General features: G+C 37.8%; 1 protein-coding gene across 1 annotated transcript in view; it reads left to right on the top strand.

Annotated features, from left to right (window-relative positions):
• UBA6 (ubiquitin like modifier activating enzyme 6) overlaps positions 1-22,980 on the top strand; it is a 30,182-nt gene that overhangs the window by 1,858 nt on the left and 5,344 nt on the right. The window contains exons 2-29 of the mRNA XM_027899053.1: positions 290-352; positions 1,858-1,952; positions 2,783-2,811; positions 3,599-3,693; positions 4,219-4,330; positions 5,364-5,444; positions 6,006-6,128; positions 7,000-7,123; positions 7,814-7,917; positions 8,809-8,871; positions 9,918-9,994; positions 10,658-10,724; positions 11,134-11,277; positions 11,934-12,001; positions 12,266-12,344; positions 12,546-12,626; positions 12,999-13,076; positions 14,382-14,563; positions 15,146-15,251; positions 15,984-16,073; positions 16,184-16,264; positions 16,878-17,006; positions 17,908-17,959; positions 18,065-18,128; positions 19,019-19,088; positions 19,756-19,827; positions 20,995-21,112; positions 21,906-22,099. Of these exons, the coding sequence (XP_027754854.1) occupies positions 309-352; positions 1,858-1,952; positions 2,783-2,811; positions 3,599-3,693; positions 4,219-4,330; positions 5,364-5,444; positions 6,006-6,128; positions 7,000-7,123; positions 7,814-7,917; positions 8,809-8,871; positions 9,918-9,994; positions 10,658-10,724; positions 11,134-11,277; positions 11,934-12,001; positions 12,266-12,344; positions 12,546-12,626; positions 12,999-13,076; positions 14,382-14,563; positions 15,146-15,251; positions 15,984-16,073; positions 16,184-16,264; positions 16,878-17,006; positions 17,908-17,959; positions 18,065-18,128; positions 19,019-19,088; positions 19,756-19,827; positions 20,995-21,112; positions 21,906-22,099 (2,622 nt within the window). The 5' untranslated portion in view covers positions 290-308. The remainder of the gene's footprint in view (positions 1-289; positions 353-1,857; positions 1,953-2,782; positions 2,812-3,598; positions 3,694-4,218; positions 4,331-5,363; positions 5,445-6,005; positions 6,129-6,999; positions 7,124-7,813; positions 7,918-8,808; positions 8,872-9,917; positions 9,995-10,657; positions 10,725-11,133; positions 11,278-11,933; positions 12,002-12,265; positions 12,345-12,545; positions 12,627-12,998; positions 13,077-14,381; positions 14,564-15,145; positions 15,252-15,983; positions 16,074-16,183; positions 16,265-16,877; positions 17,007-17,907; positions 17,960-18,064; positions 18,129-19,018; positions 19,089-19,755; positions 19,828-20,994; positions 21,113-21,905; positions 22,100-22,980) is intronic.

Genomic DNA, 22,980 nt, shown 5'->3' on the forward strand with positions numbered 1-22,980 from the left:
CAAGAAAAAATTCTTGCATTTCCTCAGTGGTGAAATGAATATATCTGTTTGTATTTTGAAAGCATTTATCAAAGATTTTGAGTGCTCGTCTTCTGACTCCTGTGTGTTTAGGTTACCTAGGTGCTGTGGTGGTATACAGGCTTCCTAATGTTCAAAGTCATTCCTACGTAAACACCACTTTCGTGCTTTTCAGTTCTTTTAATGAAGAACTGAGTGGGGAGGGTAGGGGGTGCCAACTGTGAAGTTGCATGCAATGTAACCAGTTTACTTCTTGTTGTAAGCCTTCTAGTGTAAACAAATCGCATTGCATGATGGCAGCAGACTCTATGGAAATTGATGATGCGCTGTACAGGTAAGAATATCCGATTTTTAAGCATTGCTCCTGACTTTTCAGGAACACCTATGTTTGCATGCAGTATTGTTGAAGACAAGGCTTGCAAACACTCTCTACTGCCAGTTAGTTAAAGGTGTGGATACTTGTGCTACTGTGTCCCACCTTTCCTAATGCAAAAACACCAAAGTGTTCAGGCAGTGAAACAGAACCCACCTCTTGTTAAGTAAGTGGCAGGAACTGTTTGAATTGAAGATGCAATCTATCTTTCTTAAAATTTTTCCTTTGTTGGGCTCGTAACGGGTGTTTTCTGACCATTATTAGTATTTGACCAGTAAAAAGCATAGGTGAATATTATGGAGTTGTACAGAGTTTCAGTACTACCAATGATATATACTTTTCGGAAAACAGGAATAATACTTCTCCAATTTATAATATGGATTTATTTCTGCCTATAGCTTGTTTCTTCTTTGACAAAGTATGTATTCCTCTCTTTCTTGTTCTCCGTCTTCTTTCACTACCTTCTTTTTGCCTTTTCTACATTATGTAGTTTATCTCCTTCATAATTTCATTCATTCCTCAGTTTTTGCCATGCTTCTTGGTCCTCATAAACATCGTCAATCTCTCTTATCCTCCAGACTTCAGAGTGTTGGATTTTGAGGGAATTTTTTGTAGATTTTTTAAAAAAATATTTATTTATTTTGTTATTAGTTTAATTTGTTAACTGGGAGTGTCTTGAGATACTTGGCATGGCAATAGTTCAGAGAATCTCTACTGGAACAAATGGTATCCCTGGTAGTGTGGTGAGATGAAAAGCTTCTTTGTATATTAAAAATTTGAAACTACTTGTATGCTGAACAAATGAGGCTTCTTTTTAATTCAGTGCAGTGCTTCTGGTGGTGTATGTATCACTTCACTTTTTGGCAGTAGTCTCATGAAAGTCGTGCTAGTCCTTGGTGAAAAAGGTGATGTTTCGAATGGTTTAATTGTATAGTTGGAAGCTAGGAGTCTTCCAGAGTTCAGCCACGGCACTCTCTGGTTTGAAGTTTTCTGATAACAGATTCTTTTGCTTGCTTGATTGCTTGTGTCTTCAGTAGTTAATTCCACGAAACTATTATCCTGAAGAAGTTTTGCACTGATTTAAAATGAAAAATTATTTGTATTCACTAAAGCCTAGCACTGACAAGCTCTATACTAAATACATTTCACTACATGGGTTGTGAGTGCAAGTTTTATGTTTGATCTGCATTTATTTCCTGTAGCACTGTAGAGTTCAGATACACATTTTATGTCCTCAGTTGTGTGTTGGATGGAGGGCTGGAAAAGAGAACTGTGCGTGTGTCAGTCATGATGCACACTCACCTGCACAACTTGCTATTGCAGATTAGAGACCTTATTAGGATAATAGAATAACTGAAAACATTTGAACTTTTTTTCTTTTTAAATTATTGGAATTCCCAACTTGCTTTAATATGCTCTTGACTTTGTTTCTATCGTGTTTTGATCTGAATTTATCTTTGCTGTAGCCGTCAGAGGTATGTTCTTGGAGACACAGCAATGCAGAAGATGGCCCAGTCCCACGTATTCCTTAGTGGTATAGGTGGTCTTGGTGTGGAGATTGGTAAGTTAGATAGCATTTATTTAAGGAAACACAAGTGTATATAAATAGACCATTGCAGAATACTTGTAAACCTTAATTTAAAATGTAATAAACATGTCTGAAGTATCTGGGTGGATTTCTACATGTATCATGCACGTGACTAACATAGCAGATGCAGGAAAGATCCTGGACTTAAATTATCATTTTATTAGAACAACATTTCAAATTTCACTTTAAAATGTGCTTCCGTGGGCCAGATTGCTTAACCCAAAACCTTGTGTCTCGGGTGAAGGTTTAAGGTGGATGATCCAAGTTACTCCTTTAGACATCAGTATCAATGAATGTAATACGGAACAGCTGTAGCCCAAATTATCCCCACGTAGGAAATGGGAGTGTGGGAGGTAGGAGAACAGTACAATTTGGTGAAAAATACTGCTCTAGTGCAAGAATCTCCCTAAGAATTTCCCTTACTCTTTATGAACTAGACTTGTCTTGTCTGGTTCGTACCGAGGGTGTTACCTCTTCAATTGGCTGTAACGGTTCTCTGCACCAGATGCCAAAACAGTCATGGGGTTTTGCAGTTTATTGTCATTAGTATCTCTGTGATCACACAGTTGTGGGATGAACAGCTGACAAATGACAAATGTAGAGAGCTTGTTTAACCTTGCACATGTTATTTTGCTTTCAGTGGTGCTGTATAATGCTTGAGCCAAATGTAAAAGAGAAAAAAAAAGTTAAGCTGTGACGTTCTTAACAATGACATACTGTTATTGTCCACCTACATACTTATCCAATTACAGATTTGCAAGAAACCTGCAACAGTCCCTAACTCTGTTTTTGTTTTGTTTCAGCCAAAAATATCATTCTGGCTGGGGTAAAGGTATGTAAAACAGTTCTGTTGCTGGATATTCTTGGATGAGCATGGGAAAAAGGTACAACAATAGCTAATTAATCTTAAGTTTCTGAATCTGTTTTTTAGTAGAAGGATTGAAAAGCATTTGAGAACCTGGAGGTGGAAATTTTCAGTAATCTAGATGTTCTAGTGATATGGTCAGATTCTCACGTTAATGTCCCCCATGCTCTGAAATAACTCATAGAATATTTTACCTGGCTGCTGATCAGATATTGAATACTTTTGTATAAAATTACTTCTCCTAAATGGTGTGGTATAAACTCAAAAGCCAAGCCATTCAAAATATGTTACCCTATTTTGTCATTCATCAGAATCCTTTTGTGTAATTGTTAGAATGGTTGAGTGTTTTAATCTATCATCTGCTCATGTGCTGCTGGGATTAATTTTATTAGAGAAGCTTTTTAAAATTCTTTCTTCCACTAGTGAAAAAGCTTATGAGTCCATTAATTTACAGATCACAATTGCCTCTGTATCACAGTCTAGCAAAAATCATCCTTGTTATTTAAATACTGTCATCACAGCAAACTGTGAGGGAAATGCTTAATGAAGAGCATATTGGGTATGTGTTTCTGTCAAACAGTAAGAGTTTTCTTGGTAAAGAGGTTGGAAGAGGTTGTTCTTATACATGCTACGACTAAATCTTCTGTATTGCTAGTCCTCTAGCATTTTATGTGGGGCTTTAGTCTAAACATCCTTTTGGGTGCTGTGTCCGTGCACACTTCTTCCATAAATGCTTTTTGCGGAACTTTTTTAGGCTCTTACAGTTCATGACACCAAGCACTGCACTAAATGGGATTTGGGGATCAACTTCTTCATCCATGAAGATGACGTTACCAATCAAAGGAACAGGTTGGTGAAGTCTTTGGAGTGAGGGAGGACTGAACTTTAGTACTAGAGTAACAGTTTCATCAATGTCAAAAGTAACATTTCTTTATCCAAGAGCTGCTGATACATATCAAATACCTGTTAAACCCTTAGCCTGGAGTCGCTGTCTTTGAATGCAATGCCCAGGTAGATATTAGAGGAAGTCTAAATTGGGACTTGGGTTCTGAGTCACACATCTCACTTCTTGCTATTGTGAGCTTGTAATGTGAATTTAATGCTGGGGACCACTGTACATTTCTTCCTTGGGCTTTCTCAAGACTGTACAAGACTGTACAACAGTTGTGACATCAGACCATCAGTGAGTCCTGCTGTATATTGGACAGAGCTGTTTTCCTCATACCTGCTAGGAATTTGAATGTGAATAAGAGTTGAGGACTGTTGCCAGGGAAATTCATGAGGGACTCTTATAGGGGATGTGTAGAATGAAATTCTGTATTGAAAATATATTTTGTAGTTATATGAAAAAATTGAAAATTGCCATTCTTTCAGGGCTGAGGCCACACTTCATCATATTGCAGAACTCAATCCATATGTCCATGTAGCAGCATCAACTGTGCCACTAGATGAAACCACAGATCTGTCTTTTCTGAAGCAGTACCAGGTATGTCACTCGTAAAGCAGTTGTGTGTGTATTTGGCTCAGAGCAAACGACTTGGTGTTTTTTTTATGGAAGTAAATAAAATGAGAAACTTTAAAGTACATATTGAGGTGATTGTAAAGAAAGAAGTAGGTCTTGTATTTATACCAGTAAAAGTGTTGTGCTTGTTTTTTCCATGGCAGAAGCAGTGGTTTTGTGTTCCTAGCATTTTCTTATGACACTTATTATGGAATTTACTATGACAATAAATAGCTAAGTGGGGTTGCCATACAATTTTTTTTTGTTTGAAAGTGAAACTGTGACCTTCTTTTGCAGCTGCATAGCACTGATGCTCTACATATAATCTGTGTGCTGTGTTCCAAGCAGTAGAAACTCAGGCTGTATAATTAGAAAGATCACTTATGTATGTATGTATCTAGTGAAATGCATTAGTTGGTCAGTCAGTTAACTCCTGCCTGTGTGCAGGAGACGGTGGGGAGCCTTTGCAGTGTGGCTGGCATTTATACATAAGCACATCAAATTTCTGAATGTCCCAGCTACAATAAGCTGTGTATAACTGGAACCCAGTGCTATCCTAGATGTTAAAAGAATGCTTGCAGAAATTGTATGTCTGCAATTCTATGAGCACCAGTACTTGAAGCTTGTGTAGACTTCTTGGTGTGCACTGATGAGTATCATTTGTGTCTGTTTTGTTTGCTTTAATCTTAAAATTAAGATCTACATTTTCGCTGAGATTATCCATAATTGTTTTGGTAAATATTTTAATTAGGTTTTGAGTTTCACAGCTGCAGTTAAAAAAAAAAAAAAAAAAAAAAAGAGAGAATTTGCTGTTCCTGCTCCATTTTGTTTCCAGAACTTGTGAAGCAGTAACCAACCTGTTCAAATGAGAGAACTTCCTGAGGACTGCTGCCTCTGCTATGTTTGGGGGATAGGAGTCAGGACACCTAAGTAACTTACTCTTAGTACTACTTTTTCCATAGCCTGAAGATATGGATTGCTTTCAGCGTCTTAGAAGTATTTCTGTTCTTGTTTACAGTGTGTCATATTGACTGAAGTAAGTCTGTTGCTGCAGAAGAAGATTAATGACTTCTGTCATGCTCAGCAGCCACCTATTAAGGTAATAAAAAAAAATGAAACACAAGAATAATCTGTCAAGTGAACATTCTGAACCTTCAGCATGTTCTTTCCAAAAATGAAGAAAGCTGGTTATGAGGTTTATATTCTGTGCAGATGGCATGGTGATGGAGCAGTAGAAGTTTCAGGAATATGATGCTGCTACGCTGTACATGTGTCTGGTTTATTATCTGAATACTAGCACAGATATCCATAGCCTGGTTCTTAATTAAAAAAAACACAGTGATAAAGAAATAGTTCTCACTGTTAACTCATAACTGTTCTGAAAGAATGTGCTGAGATTGAATGTAACAGTAGTAGAAGTGGCAGTATTTCACTGTATCGGTGTGATTCCTGGTTTTGGTGTATGGGTTCAGAAATACTTGTGCAGGTTCAAAGTCTGTTGTGAATGCTGTGCTATATGTAGTCAGTGGCCTGAATATATGTGACAGGTTTCCACCATAAAAGTTAAATCTGCTAGCCTTCAACAAGGTTCCATGTGAGGCATCATTCCTTTGGCTTATGCTGTTCTAGGGATACTCAGGATTTTTACTTTCTCTTGTAGTTCATCAGTGCAGATGTATATGGAGTGTGTTCACGTTTGTTTTGTGACTTTGGTGATGAATTTGAAGTTCTGGATACAACAGGAGAAGAGCCAAAAGAGATCTTCATTTCAAATATAACCCAGGTAAGGGAAGCAAGTCATTGTGCTGCTTTCCTTTCCCTTTAATAATGTCTTGTTATTGGCTATTTGAAAAAGCAGTTTAAAATTGGCATCAGAGGCAAACAAAGTTACATTGTTCTTGTGTCTCAATCAAAAGCAAACCATGCTAACATTGTAGAGTATACTGATGGCTCCTGGTTGTTACTTACTATGTAACATCACAGTATTGAATCCCGTATTTTTTAATTGGAGAGAGAGAAAGAAATGAGATGTAGAGAGGAGAGGACATAATTTAGGTGTCAGTTTAGGATAAATCTTCTAAGGAAGCCCTGAAACAGGCATGAAAATAGCTCTTTTTATAAGAAACTGCAGCACATACAGTCTTTTGTGATGTGCTGAGGCTTTGTATCCTGTATGTTGATGTCCAGCTTTGTAAGCTTCCTAACTTTCAAGAATGAGTTTGGGCTGTCATTTTTAAGGAGATCAGAGAGAAAGGAAGCATGGAGTAATAAGGACCATTCACAAGACTTTATTTCTTAGTGCCTGTGAAAATTTCTTTGTACATGTAGTGTACTTTTGGTTTGGAAAACAGATATAAGTTTACTACTATTTCAGAACAGAACAATGAATTTGGTAAGAAATAACAAATGGAGTTTGCAAACATACTGAGAACTCTAAACAGTGAAAATAAGAAAGTCTGTGTTTTAGAAACACTTAAATTGAAAGTAGTAGGACTGAAAATGTCCTAGGTAGCTCTCTTGCTATGACAGAAATGAAGTATAAAAAGTATTAGTCTTCAGTTTCAGTAGTCAAAAAGCTATGTGCCTACAATAAAACATGACCCCTTTGCACAAGGTACTTTCCTCCTTGCCAACTTTGCCGTTCTTGATTTCAGTCAAATCCTGGTATTGTCACTTGCCTTGAAAATCATCCACACAGGCTTGAAACAGGACAGTTCTTAACCTTTCGGGAAGTTAATGGAATGTCCTGCTTAAATGGATCTACACACCAAATAACAGGTAAACTTGCTGACTCATTTGCAAGGTATTTATTTTTTGGCCTGGTTTAGCTCATTGTAGTGTTAGTTACTGTAGCCGGAGGAATGCTGGGTTATGCAGACCTCCAGTGAGCTTGCAGAAAAAAATTGCTTTCTGGTACAAAAAGTGCTGATGCTGTGGCCAGTTTCTTCTTCTTAATTATGGCCTAGATTTTGTTTTCAGTTTTGTTAATGTTAACGAATTAACATTTTTTGTATTTTTTTGTCTGAAAGATGCTTCACATGTATGAGGGGGAAGATGGGACAAAATGCTCCAGCTGCCCTTTTTGATTGCCAGTTTTTCTCATCACAAGGCTAAAATCCTACTCTGAGCAGTATTCTGGGCATTGCTGTGCACAGTCCAAATAAAACTAAGCGTGATTTCATTTTTGTTACAGAGCTGTGGTCATCAGAATTCTTTTTAAATCTGCCGCCACTTAAAAAAGCTTATTTCATAACAGATCATGTGAAACTAATACTTTAACCCAGAAACTGGCAGAGGGACAATCCTGTTAGGAAGATCTGCTGTGTTTTATGCTTTCAAAGCAAGGTTGCACACTACAAAATTACAGCACGAAAAGCACTGGCAAAACCCCACTTTGTTGTATACGGAATTGTAGCATCCAATGACACTTTGAATTATCAGTCACTGTTTATTCTCTTGCCTTTTCAGTGGTGTCACCTTATTCCTTTAGCATTGGTGATACGTCAGAAATGGAGCCTTACTTACATGGAGGCATAGCTGTGCAAGTGAAGACTCCCAAGATGTTTTACTTTGTAAGTGTGTGCTTGACATAGCAGAGTTCTGGAGCATTAATGGTTTGAGACTGGAAGCAGAGTTGAGCAGATACATGATTTTCTTACCAGTTATTTGGGTGTACACTAATTTTATTGGATGAGAATAGTGATACTCTTTTATTAAACCACAGAGAACAGGAAATACTTCAAAGTTACCTATCGTTGTAGAGAAAAAAAATAATTATTTAATAATTATAATTATGTACTGCTGGGATAGGCTTCAGAAAGGTCTACAAATGTGTGGTTTATTGGTGGCCTTCTGAGAAGAGACAACTGGGTGAATTTGTGTAAGAGGGCTGGCAATACACATGGTGCTGTGTGCATTTATGGGCCTGCAGAAGGTAGATCCTGATTGCCCTCAAACATTCTTCTAAAAAGCTGGGAGTGAGGACCACCTGCTTCTGATGTGAGAATGCACAGCACTGTATCTCTTGTGTCTGTTAAGCAGTAGCTTCCTGTTCCTCCTGAATGGGGAAGTTCTGCAAGCAAACAGCCAGTTGCCAATAAAATCCTTGGTAACTGACCTGAGAGCAGTTTCCTAGAATCATAGAATATCCTTTGTTGGAAGGGACCCACAAGGATCATGGAGTCCCAGCTCATGGACCTGTACAGGACAACCCCAAAAATCACACCCATTTCAAGATGAGTCTTGCCACTAGGATGTGAAACCTCTCTCTGACCTTTTTTGATAGAACTTGCAGTAGATGATTATTTTAAGCATCTTTTATGGATTAATAATAGAAAATAATAGCAATGCTAGTAAGAAAAGATTGTTTCTTAGTCACTACAGAAAGAGTATTGCTTTGTCAGGTAGCAGTGACTGTTGTGTTCTTAAATAGTGTGTTGTTTTCATGAATTCTATTTTTCCAGGAACGGTTGGAGAAGCAGATATCAAATCCATTATGCCTTGTTGCAGATTTTAGCAAGCCTGAGGTAATTAGAATGTGGGGATATGGGCATAAGTGCTCTAATATTAAAACTACATGTTGTCACCTGTAGCTTTATGTTTAGAATAATATAATTTCCTAACTATTCTGTATTAATTAAATACCATTTTAAAGTGTGAGGTAAGAGTGAGGTATCAGTTTGTGTAGTCACACAGAATTTACATTGTAGTTTAGATCACCATAGAGGCTTGTTATCCATGATTTGCAACAAGTATGTTGCAAATGCACAGCTCAGCCACCTTTGCTGTTTAAAATCTCAGGTTTTGATAAGTCTTTAATTCAGGAGAGTGGAAATTTTGCAAGTGGCACAATGATTTTTTTTTCCTATATTTAATGATATTTGACAAAAATCACACTGATATCAAAACTGGGATAATCATAAAAAGGTGATCATAGGTGGGTTGCAAAATGGAATTAATAGTGTAAGAATGCTTTTTTTATTTCTTTGAAAAAAATGATTTAGATATCTTTTTAAAATTTGTGAGAGGACAGTAGCAGTATTTGCTTCTATCATGCTTTTAGATAAGTATTATGGACATGCAAGGCTTGTAAGTCTCTGACTTATTAAAATTTTAAACTAAACAATGTTGATGTAATGATTTTTTTGTTTGTATGATAATATAGGGTCTAACTTACCTGTTAAGATTTTCTACTTTTCACCCTTAATGCTGGGCTTTGTTATTGATGTTTGACAAAATGTGATGCATTATAATGTCTAGTTAAAAGAAGATTACTTTGTTTTCCAATTTCAGCACTAAATTCTTTTGGGGACTCTTCAGTTGGACTTAGTTGAAATGGCTGCTGAATGTGCTTGAAGGGTGTTACATTACTACTGAGTAATACTTTTTGTAAAAAAACATTAGTATAAGGTATTTCAAACTCACTTTTTAATGCTGTGTAAAAACTTTTTTTGAGCATTGTGTTTAAGAGACAAGGAAGTGAAATAGTAACAGAAGAGTTCAAATAGCTGCTTTTGTTTCTTTAATTTTTCTCTAGTTTGTAACTGATCAACAACTATTGCTGTCTTAACAGACTCCTTTGCAGATCCACGTTGCCATGCTTGCCTTGAACCACTTCCAGGAGAACTTTGGTCGCGGACCGAACATTGGGTAATGCAACAGTTTTTTGTCTTTGCTAAGCCTTGAATCATACAGATCTCTCCTCTTGCTGTAGTTACTGGTTTGATGTGCAGCAAGGGTACCTTGTCTGTCTGGTGCTTAACAGACCACATAGAAATGAAAAGTTGAAATCCAGATGAAAAATGTTACCTATGGCACATGTTTGGGTGTGTAACGGGGCCTTCCTAATGCAGCAATGACACTTTCTTGGCCTAGGTAGGCAGAAATGGCTTCTGCAGGAAGGCCTTCTCTGTTCTTGTTTTTTCACATTGTGTGATTAATATGGAAGAGTTGTTCCAGTGATCCCGAATTATCTTGTAGTTTATGTTTTTTTAAAAAAAAAAAAGATCTGAAGGATTTGGTTTTCAATTTTAGTATTTTTTATTCAAGCGTAGTTCTTGATTTGCATAATTTTGAGCTAAATGAGACAAAACTGCTTACAAAGTGTAAGTCTTAAAACTCTACTTGCACATGGACTTTTACACTAAGACTCTTGTTCCTGAGCTAACCCTAATGTTTACAAGTACATCTTTACTGCTCACTGTAAAGACAATTTAAATTTCCAGACTCTTGCTACTGTATCCATTGCGTTTTTCTTCCATTGATCATGTTTCTAGAAGGACTCATCATGATTGTTTCTACCCTGCTGTCTAGATGCCTTCAGGATGCTGAGGAAATGCTGAAAATAGCCATGTCTATAAGTGAAACACTGGAAAACAAAGTGAGTAGGGAATCACTGTCATTTTAAGTAGTTTTTTTTGTGTTCTTACTTACTTGCCTAAAGGTCATGCTTCAATTGTTGGTCCTTGTTCTGGTCTCTGTATCCATCTTTAGATGGATCAGCTGGCTTTCTGAAGGCCATGCGAGGGAACAGAATGGTGTTTCATCATGGATTCAACTGAACCTTCACCTGACCTGAAGGCCAAATCCTGTGGCTATGTGAATCCATTTTTAAACAAAGGCATATGATAAATGCTGGGTATATGGTGGATCTGTCTTGACTGGAAGCTTTTTTGCTAGTCAGAATGAAATAATTTTTATTTCACTGAAGAATAATAATCTGTGAAACTGTCAAGAACTGAGTTTTCTCATTGAGGGGATTAAATTTGTTATTATGTCTTACTTTTCAGCCTCAGGTGAATGGTGATGTGGTAAAATGGCTGTCTCGGACTGCTCAGGGATTTCTACCTCCTCTGGCTGCAGCAGTGGGTGGTGTTGCTAGCCAGGAAGTCTTGAAAGCAGTAACAGGAAAATTTTCTCCATTGCAGCAGTGGGTAAGACTGTCTTTGGTTTTGGATGGTTTTTTTGACATGTTATGAATGGATACTTTGTGTGTAAATGCTGTATGATCAAAATAACCCGAACAACTTTTATAAAATGGAAATAAAAAAAAAAAGACTTGAGACTAAATTTAGCGAAAAACACAATGTTTTTATACATACCATAAAAGTACAGCCCGTTTTATTTAAATTTTTTGTATTTGGAGTTCACACAGCACATTTTTTCCACACATGCAACGAGAGCACTGGCTTGTTAGTGCATGGCTGAAAAGGTGTGATATAGGGCAGATGCCAGCTTACGCTGCTGTACATAAGAACAGTACCTTGCAGACTCTGAAGATAAATGTCAGAGTACAGTTAGAGTAAAAAACATCACAGATCTTCACAATTATCTTTGGAGGGGTAACATGCCTGTTCTTGCAGCTCACCTGTTTGAGCTTTTTTTTCGTGTGTCCAGTTGCTTTCTCTTGCTTTTTTCCTGAAGTAAACTGTAGGGTACCAAATGCTTTATAGTCTTCCACTGAGAGTAAAAACTTAGTGCTTCTAAATTTCTAGACTCTGTTGTTCATAGAAGTAAGTTTTTAAAATTAAAATAACATTACTATTTTTCACAGCTTTTTATTGGTTTTTTTTCTTTTTTTTTTTTACAGCTATATATAGATGTGTTAGACATTGTAACACCTCTAGAGAAGGTGGGCTCTGAAGAATTTCTCCCACGGTAAATAAAACTACAGTCTGCTGGCTTATGTACAGATCTGAGTCTCAAGTGGGCACAGAAAATGTCTTTTAATTCAGTGCTGTTTGCAGCACTGAATGGGTTTGGGGTTAAGAATGTATGTCCTATTTGAGCATGGGAGAAACAGGAATGATAGCTTCCATCTGACTTTTTTAGTTGTGTCAAAGTGCAGTTTGGCATCACTGGTATTACCATGGTAAATGGCAACTTGCTGTTCTCCTGTTTTTGCCTCCCGTGCCTACAAAGGGGAGATAGGTATGATGCCCTGAGGGCCTGTATTGGAGACTCTCTGTGCCAGAAACTCCACAATTTGAATGTTTTCTTGGTAAGTATGACTTGACACTGTTACACTTTTTGCAAATGCCTTGTTGATAGAGCTAATGTCCAGTGTCTTCAGAATAATGAGGGCAGTCCTGATGTGTGCCATTGTTAAATAAATGGTCCAAAATTTTAATGAGACTTCTCTATTTTACTTGTTTTCATGGTTTTCACTTACGCTTTTGACTAAAATTGTAATTTTCTTTAGGTTGGCTGTGGAGCAATAGGCTGTGAAATGCTAAAAAACTTTGCACTTCTTGGTGTTGGTACTGGGCAAGACAAAGGATTGGTAAGTCACCTGCTAACCTCACTTCTCCTATTAAAAATAATGTGATAAGGAATAATTAAATATTTAAATAACTAAAAATGTTAAAAATATGAGTCTTATTTCAGGTTGATCTCTGCACAGAGGGTACAATGGCCTTGGCATACAGTGGGAGAAGCGTGCAATTAGAAACAGAACACACAAAATACAGTCTTGCTGTATTTCGATTTTAAAACAAAATTTAATCAGTCAGGATAGGCAGAGCTGTTAGCCAGGGCCAATGCCAACTGCAATCCTTTGTTTTGAAGAGTGTCTGTAGAGATTGCATCATTATCATTGTTCAGTGCTACTCTTAAGTTGTAACTTCAGCTCTTGCTTTTGCCCCTTCTGACTTAGGTTACAATTACAGATCCAGACTTGATAGAGAAATCCAACCTGAACAGACAGTTTCTTTTTCGACCTCATCACATACAGGTAGGCTTTCTTATTCAGTACGTTTTCTGGACTATTGTTGTGTTTCCCTGTCCTGTGTCCCCACAGAGAGCTGCATTGTGAGTGTCTGTACTTCTGTCTAGAAAAGACTTAAAGGCTGTAATGAAATCCAAGCTTTTAAAAAACCAATACCTAGAACTGCAATGGCATCCCACTTATCACTAGCATCAGTTGAGCAAAATTGGATCATCTAATCTTAATGTGTACTGGTGTCTTTGACTAATGAAATCCCTCAAACTTGACAATCAGGAGTGCTTTGTTGCATAAGAAGTTGCCATGGGTTAGTGTGTCAGAAACACTTTACCACTGAAATTTAGGGAAAATTAAACAACAAAAAACAGACAGTGCTGGCAGAATTGTTCTTGTTACAGCTTGGTAGTGCTACTGCTGATGCAACTTCACCAAAGTTGCTATCTTCTGACTTCATTCAGTCTCCATTAAGCTAATAAATAGCTTTGAAAAAAACAGTACATTCAGTAAGTGCGTGACGCAGCTGTTAATTCCTTAGAAGCAGAGAGAATATCCTTGTACTTGCAAACACAGCACAAAATAAAAAAGGTGGCTCAGATCTTGACAGCACTGTGGAAAAAAGTTTCCCCTGCCCAAAACCCAGCAGCTGAATTTTCTGCCTCCTGCCTATGTGTAGCAAATCTGGGAACAGGTTACACTTTGGATGGATAGATAAATGGAAATGAATCCTGCAAACTTTCAGAAGCCACACTGTCTTGAGTGCTGATCCCTAGATAACTGAATGTAGTACAGCTAGAAGTGTCAGATAGGTTAAGAACTCCCTTTCAGTTTAGCTTCTGAAATTGGCTTTGTATGGAATACCTTGCAGTAATGTGGTTATTCGCAGGAGTTCGATGTCTATGCTGCATAGACATGATCACAGTTACTAATGGGTTTATCCTCTGACAGTCATGAACTGCTCCTTTCTTAGCGCATTTTGAAAGCATGAGAGGTAGCATGTGGCATCAGTTTTAGTTACTCAGTAAACTTTTGCACCATTTAAGCACTTTCACTGTGTGGTTTCTGACACACAACTTTAAATAAAACTAAAAATAAAACCCCCTTATATTAATAAGATATGTATCAGTGAGGGAGGTATATGATTAAAAAAATTCCTGTATTCTATGTTTTGCGTACTAACACTTCTGTCAGTGAATTCTTGTTTGATCAGCAAATGAAGTTGATATTTTTGTGTCTCAGGTGTTCTTTAGCTCAGTATTGTTCTTTATTTCAGTCTCAGTGTCATAGTTACATATATCTATGTATTCATACTTTCAGAAACCCAAGAGCTATACTGCAGCAGAAGCGACTCTGAACATCAATCCCTCTGTAAAGATTGACTCAGATATTAATAAAGTTTGTCCAGCCACTGAGAATACTTACAGCGATGAATTCTATACCAAGCAAGATGTGATTGTAACTGCTTTGGACAATGTTGAAGCAAGGAGATACATTGATAGGTAGGGTGTGAAAAGGAAGCAAGGGCTGCTTTTCATGATCTATGTGAGCTCTGCTTTTCTGTTGTAAATCTTCCTGACCTGGAACTGTTTATAAGACCTGATAGCAAATTGCTCCTATTTACCTTGTTCCTCTATAGGGCTGCAGGCTGGGGGGAGGAAGAGGTTTCTACTCAAGGTGGAAGCCAATTCTGCTGTTGTGCAGCTGCTACTGTTCACATAGTAGAAAGCCTTGGAGTGAGTTCCTGAAACTGAACAGCTTTTAAGTTCTTATGAGTGGGAGAATACTGTGGTGGTCTGAAGGCTAAATTATTTATGCACAAAAATACGTATTTAAATTTAAAAATAGGGGTGTTTACATTTAAAAATAATTTCTAATGCTTGTCATCCACATAGGCTCAAGTTTATGGTATCCTGATCTAACTTAAACAGCTCTTCTTATTTAATTTCTTCCTGAGTTTGGTACAAGCTTTCCAATCTTCTGAAAGTGCCTAGAGACAACTCTGGTTACACTCCACTAACATCTGCAAGACACAAGTGTAGTGATTACACTATGTGCTGATAGTCTGTGTCTTTCCATGTCAGTCGTTGTGTAGCAAACCTGCGTCCTCTTATAGACTCTGGAACTATGGGAACGAAAGGACACACAGAAGTTATTGTGCCCCATCTGACAGAGTCCTATAATAGCCACGTAAGTGTTTTAAGACCATCGTGCACCTTCTGTAGCTAGTCCCATAATGCCCTCTGATATTTTAATCGCTTATGTGGCTGTCTGAAATAAGTGGCCTGTTTGAGCTGCTGAAGAACAGTTTTATTAGGAAGGAAATTACTTCCTCAGTTTCTGAAGAAAGGGAAATAAAATTTGAGCAGTTCTTTACAAGCATACAGAGCAATTCTGTTTGAACAGGGCAGGGGAAAATGAACCTTCAAGCTCTTGCAGTATTCCTCTGTTTAAGTTCTTATGAAACTGCCTTTATAAGGTAGAAGTTAACTAGTTGAGTTAACTAGTTAACTAACTCTATGAAATGATGCCATGTGGACACAGAGACAGGATTCTGAGCATCCTAACAGTCTTGCTAGGGTCCACAAAGAAGTCTTTCTGGCCTTGAGTGAAAGGGTGTGTTTCATGTTGAGAGTGTATGTGAATGTGGACTGCACATCTTGGAAAAGCTGACTGGCAATCTCACCCATTGTTTGCGTTTCAGAGTTCAGTTTTGCTTTTTGGGGTTAAGTTTGGACTATTCTTGATAAAGAGGAAGTGATAATATTAGTGTCATTAAAGCAAATTTCTAAGCATAAATAAGCCATTTTGTATTTTACAACAGCAGAGTTTTAAACTTATATAGTCTAGAAGTTCTTGGTACTGTTATTAGCAATAAACTTTAAGAAGTCTGCATTTACATGCAACCTTCCTTAATTACAGCGGGATCCACCAGAAGAAGAAATACCTTTTTGCACCTTAAAGTCTTTCCCAGCTGCCATTGAGCATACAATACAGTGGGCAAGAGATAAGGTAATGGAATAAACTCACTGGGATTCAGCATAAATAAATGTGTATTTGGAAAGGTGGGGAATCTGATATATTTCTTGCCAAATGCCATATTTGTTCTTTTTATTTTATAGTTTGAAAGTTCATTTTCTCACAAGCCTTCATTGTTTAACAAATTCTGGCAAACCTATCCAACAGCAGAAGAAGTTTTACAGGTAAGGGAATGTTGCTAGGGTAAAATACAGGGTTTAAACTACTGCTTTATGGAGTTTGTTCCTATTTAAATTTATTTGGATTAGTTTCTGACTTTTTCCAGAAAACCCAAAGACTTATTTGGCCACGTCATTAGTTGATCATCAGATGAACAGTATTTATGGTGTCTCTCAAAAGCTTCTCTAGCTCACATCCTCTGTACATGATGTATATCAGAAAGACTGAGGCACTGCTAGCGTGTGATTAGTGTATGTCATACTGATGTGTAATTATCTGGAAAAAATAAAAGGAAGACTGAAGTGAATTCAACTGTGTAATAAGTTAGATTCAGTTGTTTACTATATTTTCTTGTGACTGTCATGGACTGTGGTCCATAGGGTTGGGTGGAAGTAAATCAAGTAGACCACAGCACCTAGGCAAAAAAAAAACCAGGGGAGAGAATCACATAAAGGATAATATTTCACAAATTGACCCTCTGTTTCCTTTTGCTTACAGACATAAATATATAAATAAAATAAATAAAACATATAAAATAAATAAATAATACATATTTACTGTTCGACTGGATTTGAATGTATCTTGTTTGTTTTAACATTTTCATGTTTCTTTATCTAGAGAATAAAATCAGGAGAGAGCTTAGAAGGCTGTTTTCATGTTATTAAAACACTCAGTAGAAGACCCCGAAGTTGGACTCAATGTGTAGAACTAGCAAGAGTAAAATTTGAGAAGTATTTTAGCCATAAGGTACGTAAGACCTGTGGATGAGGTGGCACTGATGAGGATTTTAGAAAACTTGGTGGCTCTAATAACTAGGTGTCTAAGTTTATGCACTCACTTCCATTTCTTCATAAATAATGAGATTTCTTCATAAATAATGAGATGTACTTGAAATGTAAAAATGCTGCATCCCTTTTTAGTGTAGCACTGCTAGGTCTGGTTTATTAACTCACTCTAGTAGCTCTCTTCAGTAGTCTACGAGCAGTTTTCTTGGCAAACCTCCAGCTTACTAGGTACTGTGTTTTCCAAAATAGTGAGATTATCAGATGTCTTTCACTAAAGGACAACAGATTTTTGTTTCCTGCACTAAACTTCTGTTACTGAACTCAACTTCATAACCCTGATTTTCTCAAAGGTTGTCTGAAATAAGAGCCAGTCATTCTGAGAATCTGGTCCACACTGTTGCCTAAAGCATGTGTGTAATTTTGTAGGAAAAATCATGATGGTCATGATGTTGCTTATTGATAAGCATACCTGTGCCTATGGAAGCCCTGGTGGTAATTGTCACACTGACAAAATGTTGCATTCCCAATTGTGAATTTGTATGAAATAATCTTAAAGTGACAATAGGGTGGGAGGAATGCTTTGCTTCTTGGATTACGTGTCTTGTTTGGACTTTGTATAGATGAGGTGACATTGTCATCATTGTTCAGTGAATGAATGGGCAAGTCTGTCCATTAGTACTTGTCTTTAATCTATCCATCTCGACACAGTCGTCTTTAGATTTTCTTAACTCTTTGAATTACTTCAGCTGTGTATTGGAGTGTATCAAGATTTCACATCATTCCTAAAAAAACCGTTTGATTTAGTGTGTTCATGTCAATCTGTATATGACAACTTACTAAAGCTACTCTGACTTTTCCTCTAGGCTCTTCAGCTCCTTCATTCCTTTCCCCTTGATACACGATTAAAAGATGGAAGTAAGTACAAATGCCCCTTTGCGTCTGTTGTGAATTCATGGCATATGTCATGTGTTGCTGTTCCTGGTTCCTTTGGATTTCATCTTAAGTCTCTCTTCTTACCAGGTTTGTTTTGGCAGTCACCAAAGAGGCCACCTTTCCCAGTGAAGTTTGAATTTAATGATCCTTTGTAAGTATAGTACCGCCACAGATGCTTTCTAGATGTTTTATAGCATCTATAAAACTCAATCTACAGCAGAAAGTGCAAGGCAGTGGCTTTATAGCACTAGAAGTTGGACTGGTATCAATGGCTGTTAGTGCGTAGTCTTAAAAATCCGTGGCAATTTTGGTGAGTTGTCTCATACTTTCACTACAGGTAATTTAATTTTCACTGGTATGGGATTGGAGGGTGCTGCGTGAAGGTGTGACATCTAAGGTGAAATGGCTTAGAACAACCCGTTTGATGTTTTTTGTTAATTCAGAATTTTACTGAGTTATTGCTGTCATACCTCCCTGCCCCTGTTGTCCCACATCAAGAAATGCAAGATATGTCAAATTGAATTGTCTGCCTAAAATGACCTAGTGAAGGGACCCCTTCCTCATCGCAACTTGGGTCTGATCTAGATGGCTTGGGTATTACAGATAATTTAAAAAATTGATGAGGTTGAAGGACTGAAAAGCATGCATCTGCTGCATACTTACACCTGCTTTGAGAAACTGTCTGGATTGCCTTTTTTAGTTTGAGTGAAAACTGAGATCATGGCAAATATCAAAGTGTTTCTGAGCTGAAGCCTTTTATTATCGTAGTGATGTCATGTGACCAGTTGTTTTCTTGACTGCGAAGGTTAAATATGGTTTTGATTAAATAACTCTTTACTGATCAAAGTTTGCTTAGTTTTGGGGACAACTTCTGAATCAGTCAAAACTTGCCATCTTTTCGGTACTATCTGCACTGAAAGATGGGACTTCTGTTTCTCTGTGTGTTCAAGATTTCTTTGAATATGATTGCAAACTTTTGGGCAACTGAAGTAAAAAAAAAAACAAACCAACTAAAAATAATTATCTTTCTCTTCTCTTTAGGCACTATGGTTTCATTGTGAGCGCAGCTAAACTCTTTGCAACAGTGTACTGTGTTCCATTCACTGAAAAGGTAATCCGTATACTTTAACAGTGCATAACTTGGATATATGGATTCAGCTTTGGCCTGATGTCTGGTTGCCAGTTCTTTCCCAGAAGTGATTAAAGTGATTCTTAAAGTAATCTATCCTTCAGCACTGGCTGTTCAGCAACTGCTTACACTTCTTCATCTATATCGAAATCCCTAATCTGGAGAAGAAATAATGAGCAGTGTATGCAATATTTTCAGTAAGCACTGAACTTGGGAATTATTATTCTAGTGCACCTATTTCCTGTGCAATATAGCCACTGAACTGAAAAAAAGATCTCTATAAGGCATTTTTTAATTAAGTGTCTTAGCTGTGCTCTGTGGTTTTTATTTTGTACTACTCACAGCCTCTGTGTTGCTTATCTTTTGTTTTTCTTGTTACCCTTTTTCTTTTCTAATTGGAACTTCCTGTAAGTCACCTTTAGACTTCTATTCAGTTTTCAAGTGCTAGGCTATTTAGTTTTCAAGTCCCACCAGTTGGCTGGGTGTAGTAACTGAAATGTCACTTGGTGTTTTAATGATGATGTTTGACTGTAACATCAGTGAATATTTGTGAGATTTTTGGGGTTTGGTGTTCTTTGAAATGCTACTGGATATACAATCTTGTTGCACTGCTGTGGATTTAAATTGTTTTTCTTCAAAACCGTAACAGGATTTGTCAGAGGAAACTATTCTGAGTATTATTTCAGCCGTGAAGGTACCAGAGTTTAGACCGTCAAACAAAGTAAGTGTGATATTTAAAGAAAAAAATAAAATATTCCACAAACAGTGTCCCTCATCCTCAACAACTTTTTGCATCAATGCTAATGAGAAATAATCACAAATTATAATGTGTTTTGGGGAAATATGACTATGGCATACAGTACTGCTTTAACTTGTTATAGCTATATTATCTATGTACCAGATGCTAAACGGAAAATGGTGGCGGGGGTTGCCTTTTTCAAATGATTTGTTATAGCATTGTTTTCCATGCATGAGTGTGATTGTAACTTTGCAAGGTTTTTTTAAGATTACGTGAGTCTATACTATTTTAATAAAAGTAGTGAAATTTTACTCATGAGCAACTTAGAAACAATCCAAGACTAGTGTAAATTTGTCATTTCTTTCTAGCTAATATAAAGGAAGTGTCATTACTGTTATGTTTATTTTTGAAGTGTTAATTTCAGAGTAACTTTAGCATTATTGTGCAGTGGCTAGCATTTGTAACCATTTAAAATTATCAAGTATTCCAAGGTGTTTTCATATTTTCTTGCACAGTGTTAGCACTTGTCTCATGCTTGCCTTATGAGGACAAGCTGGTACTGTGACTTGGAATCACAGATGGTTGAGGTTGGAAGGGATCTGTAAAGACTGTCTAGTTCAATCCCCTTGCCTCAAGCAGGGGCAGCTAGAGCAGGTCATCAAGGACTGTGTCCTGTTGGGTTTTGAATATGTCTGAGAATATCCTCCACACCCTCTCTGCTGCCTCTGCCAGGGTTCAGCCATCCTCACAGTTTTGCTTTGGGTGTTTTTATTTTTTTTTCTTTAAAGTATTTTTACATGTTTCTTAAGGAATTTTATTTGCTTCAATTCGTGCCCATACCCACCTTGTGCACCACCCCATTGGGCACCAGTTTAAAAGAGTTTGTGCTCTCTGTACTTTCCCCTCATCAGATATTTACACACATTGATAAGATCCTGTTGACCCTTCTGTTTTCCATGCTGAACCATCCCAGCTCTTACAGCTTCATATGAGGGTCCTTTAATGATCTTTGTGGCCCTTGGCTGGACTTGCCCCATTAAATCGAAAACTCTCTTGAACTGCAGGGAAGACAGGAAATTTAGTACACTTGACACTCATGCTGTGTGAAGTTCATGTATTTTATTACTCAAGCACTGCACACACTTGCAGGTTGTACAGACCGATGAAACCGCAAGAAAACCAGATCATATTCCAGTCAGCAGTGAGGATGAAAGAAATGCTATATTCCAGCTGGAGAAGTCTATACTATCCAATGAAGCTCTGGAAGGTGAGTAGTGCAAACTTCTTAAACCTCATAGCTCAGTAATGTCTTGCATTTGCACTGCCAGTAGTGGCATTCAGGTCTTTAATTCTGCAAGAAGCAGAGCTGGTGTCTAAAGCATTCTAAAGTGCTGTGCAGGTATCCGTCCTGTTACTTGAAATTACCTTATGCCTCTGTATTTCTGAGATGCCTGCCAGTCTTGGGGCTCTCTGTTACTCTTGTATGTAATTACAACACTGATGACAGCAAGCAGGCAGCAGCAGGGAATTGAACTCTAAGGAGGGAAAGGGTGATGGCTAGATCCCAGATGGCCACATGAAGGGATCATTGGGCAAAAACTACATGCCAGCTTTTTTAGCCTGTGAACACAGAGGAGAGAGATTACTTTAACCTATCCATTGGAGTCTCAACCCAAAACTCTTGACTCCCACGCTACTGAGTCCATAGTGAAATGGTTGCAGATAAACAAAGCTTATAGAGGGAATTCTCACAGAATGGACCTACAGTGAGATGGAGTGTATAAAAAACATCCATAGGACTGTCCAAAATTTATTCCTGGTGTTGCAAGGAAAATAAAATTATGGAGCTCTGTTGATATTTCTTTCATTACACTCTTTTAACCAGTGGTATTGATAGGAGCATTTCTGCTTCTAGTAGAGGACAACAAGTAAGGCACCAAGCTCCAGGATGTGAGATTTTTGGTTTGTTAAGATTCTAGTTCCTATAAGCTATGTTTAGGACATCTTCAGTTTTCTAATAACTTTTTCTCTCTCCCTCTTTTTTTTTTTTTAATGAGCAGCTGACTTGCAAATGAAGCCCATATCCTTTGAAAAAGATGACGATAGTAATGGGCATATAGATTTCATAACAGCCGCATCAAACTTGCGAGCCAAGATGTACAACATTGAAGCAGCAGATCGGTTCAAAACAAAGCGCATTGCAGGAAAGATTATTCCCGCCATCGCAACAGCTACTGCTGCAGTATCAGGCCTGGTGAGTATGCTTTTTAAAGGCATATTTATTTCTCTTACTCTTTCTTGCCTGAAACCACTGTTGTGTGGGTATCAGTGCTACCGTGACAGAGACTCATTTAAAGAAATGGCCAGGTGAAAGGACACTCAGAGACATAGCAGAAGCTTGGAGGACTCATTTGGAAGACCCCAGACTGTTGAGCACACAGACTGTGAGGGTACAAAAGCCCAGGTAGTCTTTTGTTTAGGATCCCTTTCCAGAGGCACCAGCTAGGGCTGTTGCTCTGTTGTTGTACCATGATAAAATTACTTAAAGGAACCAGAGGTCTGAGACTCTGCTGTGGGAAACCCAGGGTCCAGCCAGTGAGGAAACCTTGTCTGACTGTGAGTGGGATGGGTAGCAAGTCAAGCAGGGCACCTGTTGAGAAACTGCCTGCTGTGAAGGGGCTTCGGCCCCAGCACCTAAAGTCTTTGGTAATGTGATTGCTGACGTGGCTCCTGGATTGTCAGACAGGAAAGTTTCCTTAACATGCTAAGCCTTTGGTGCTTTTCTATTTGATTTGCTGTACACAAAGAATTGGCAACCAGCATTTTGGTTTGTTTTCTGTCATTAATACTAACTTCCATCGGAGTCCCATTTCCAAGAGGGGAGAGGATTTGTTCTGTAGTAGTTCACATTCGTGCATCTCAACAGAACTTCACACTTTGTGGAGGTTTCTTGAATTGACCAGTTTTTGAAAGAGTCCATTAGGAACACTGTGTTAAGTATTTCTCTTGGCAGCAACAGAATTTATTTCTGTGGCATAGTGGGTTGCATTTCCAGATGTTATTTATTCTGACGATTGTACAAAGGCCCATCTCATTAACAACTTTCTCTGTAGTTGCTGGCCTTATAACTATACT

This window comes from Empidonax traillii, unplaced genomic scaffold, assembly GCF_003031625.1.
Source record: "Empidonax traillii isolate 1590-97213 ecotype Southwest subspecies unplaced genomic scaffold, ASM303162v1 scaffold635:size371671, whole genome shotgun sequence".
Taxonomy (NCBI): Eukaryota; Metazoa; Chordata; class Aves; order Passeriformes; family Tyrannidae; genus Empidonax; species Empidonax traillii.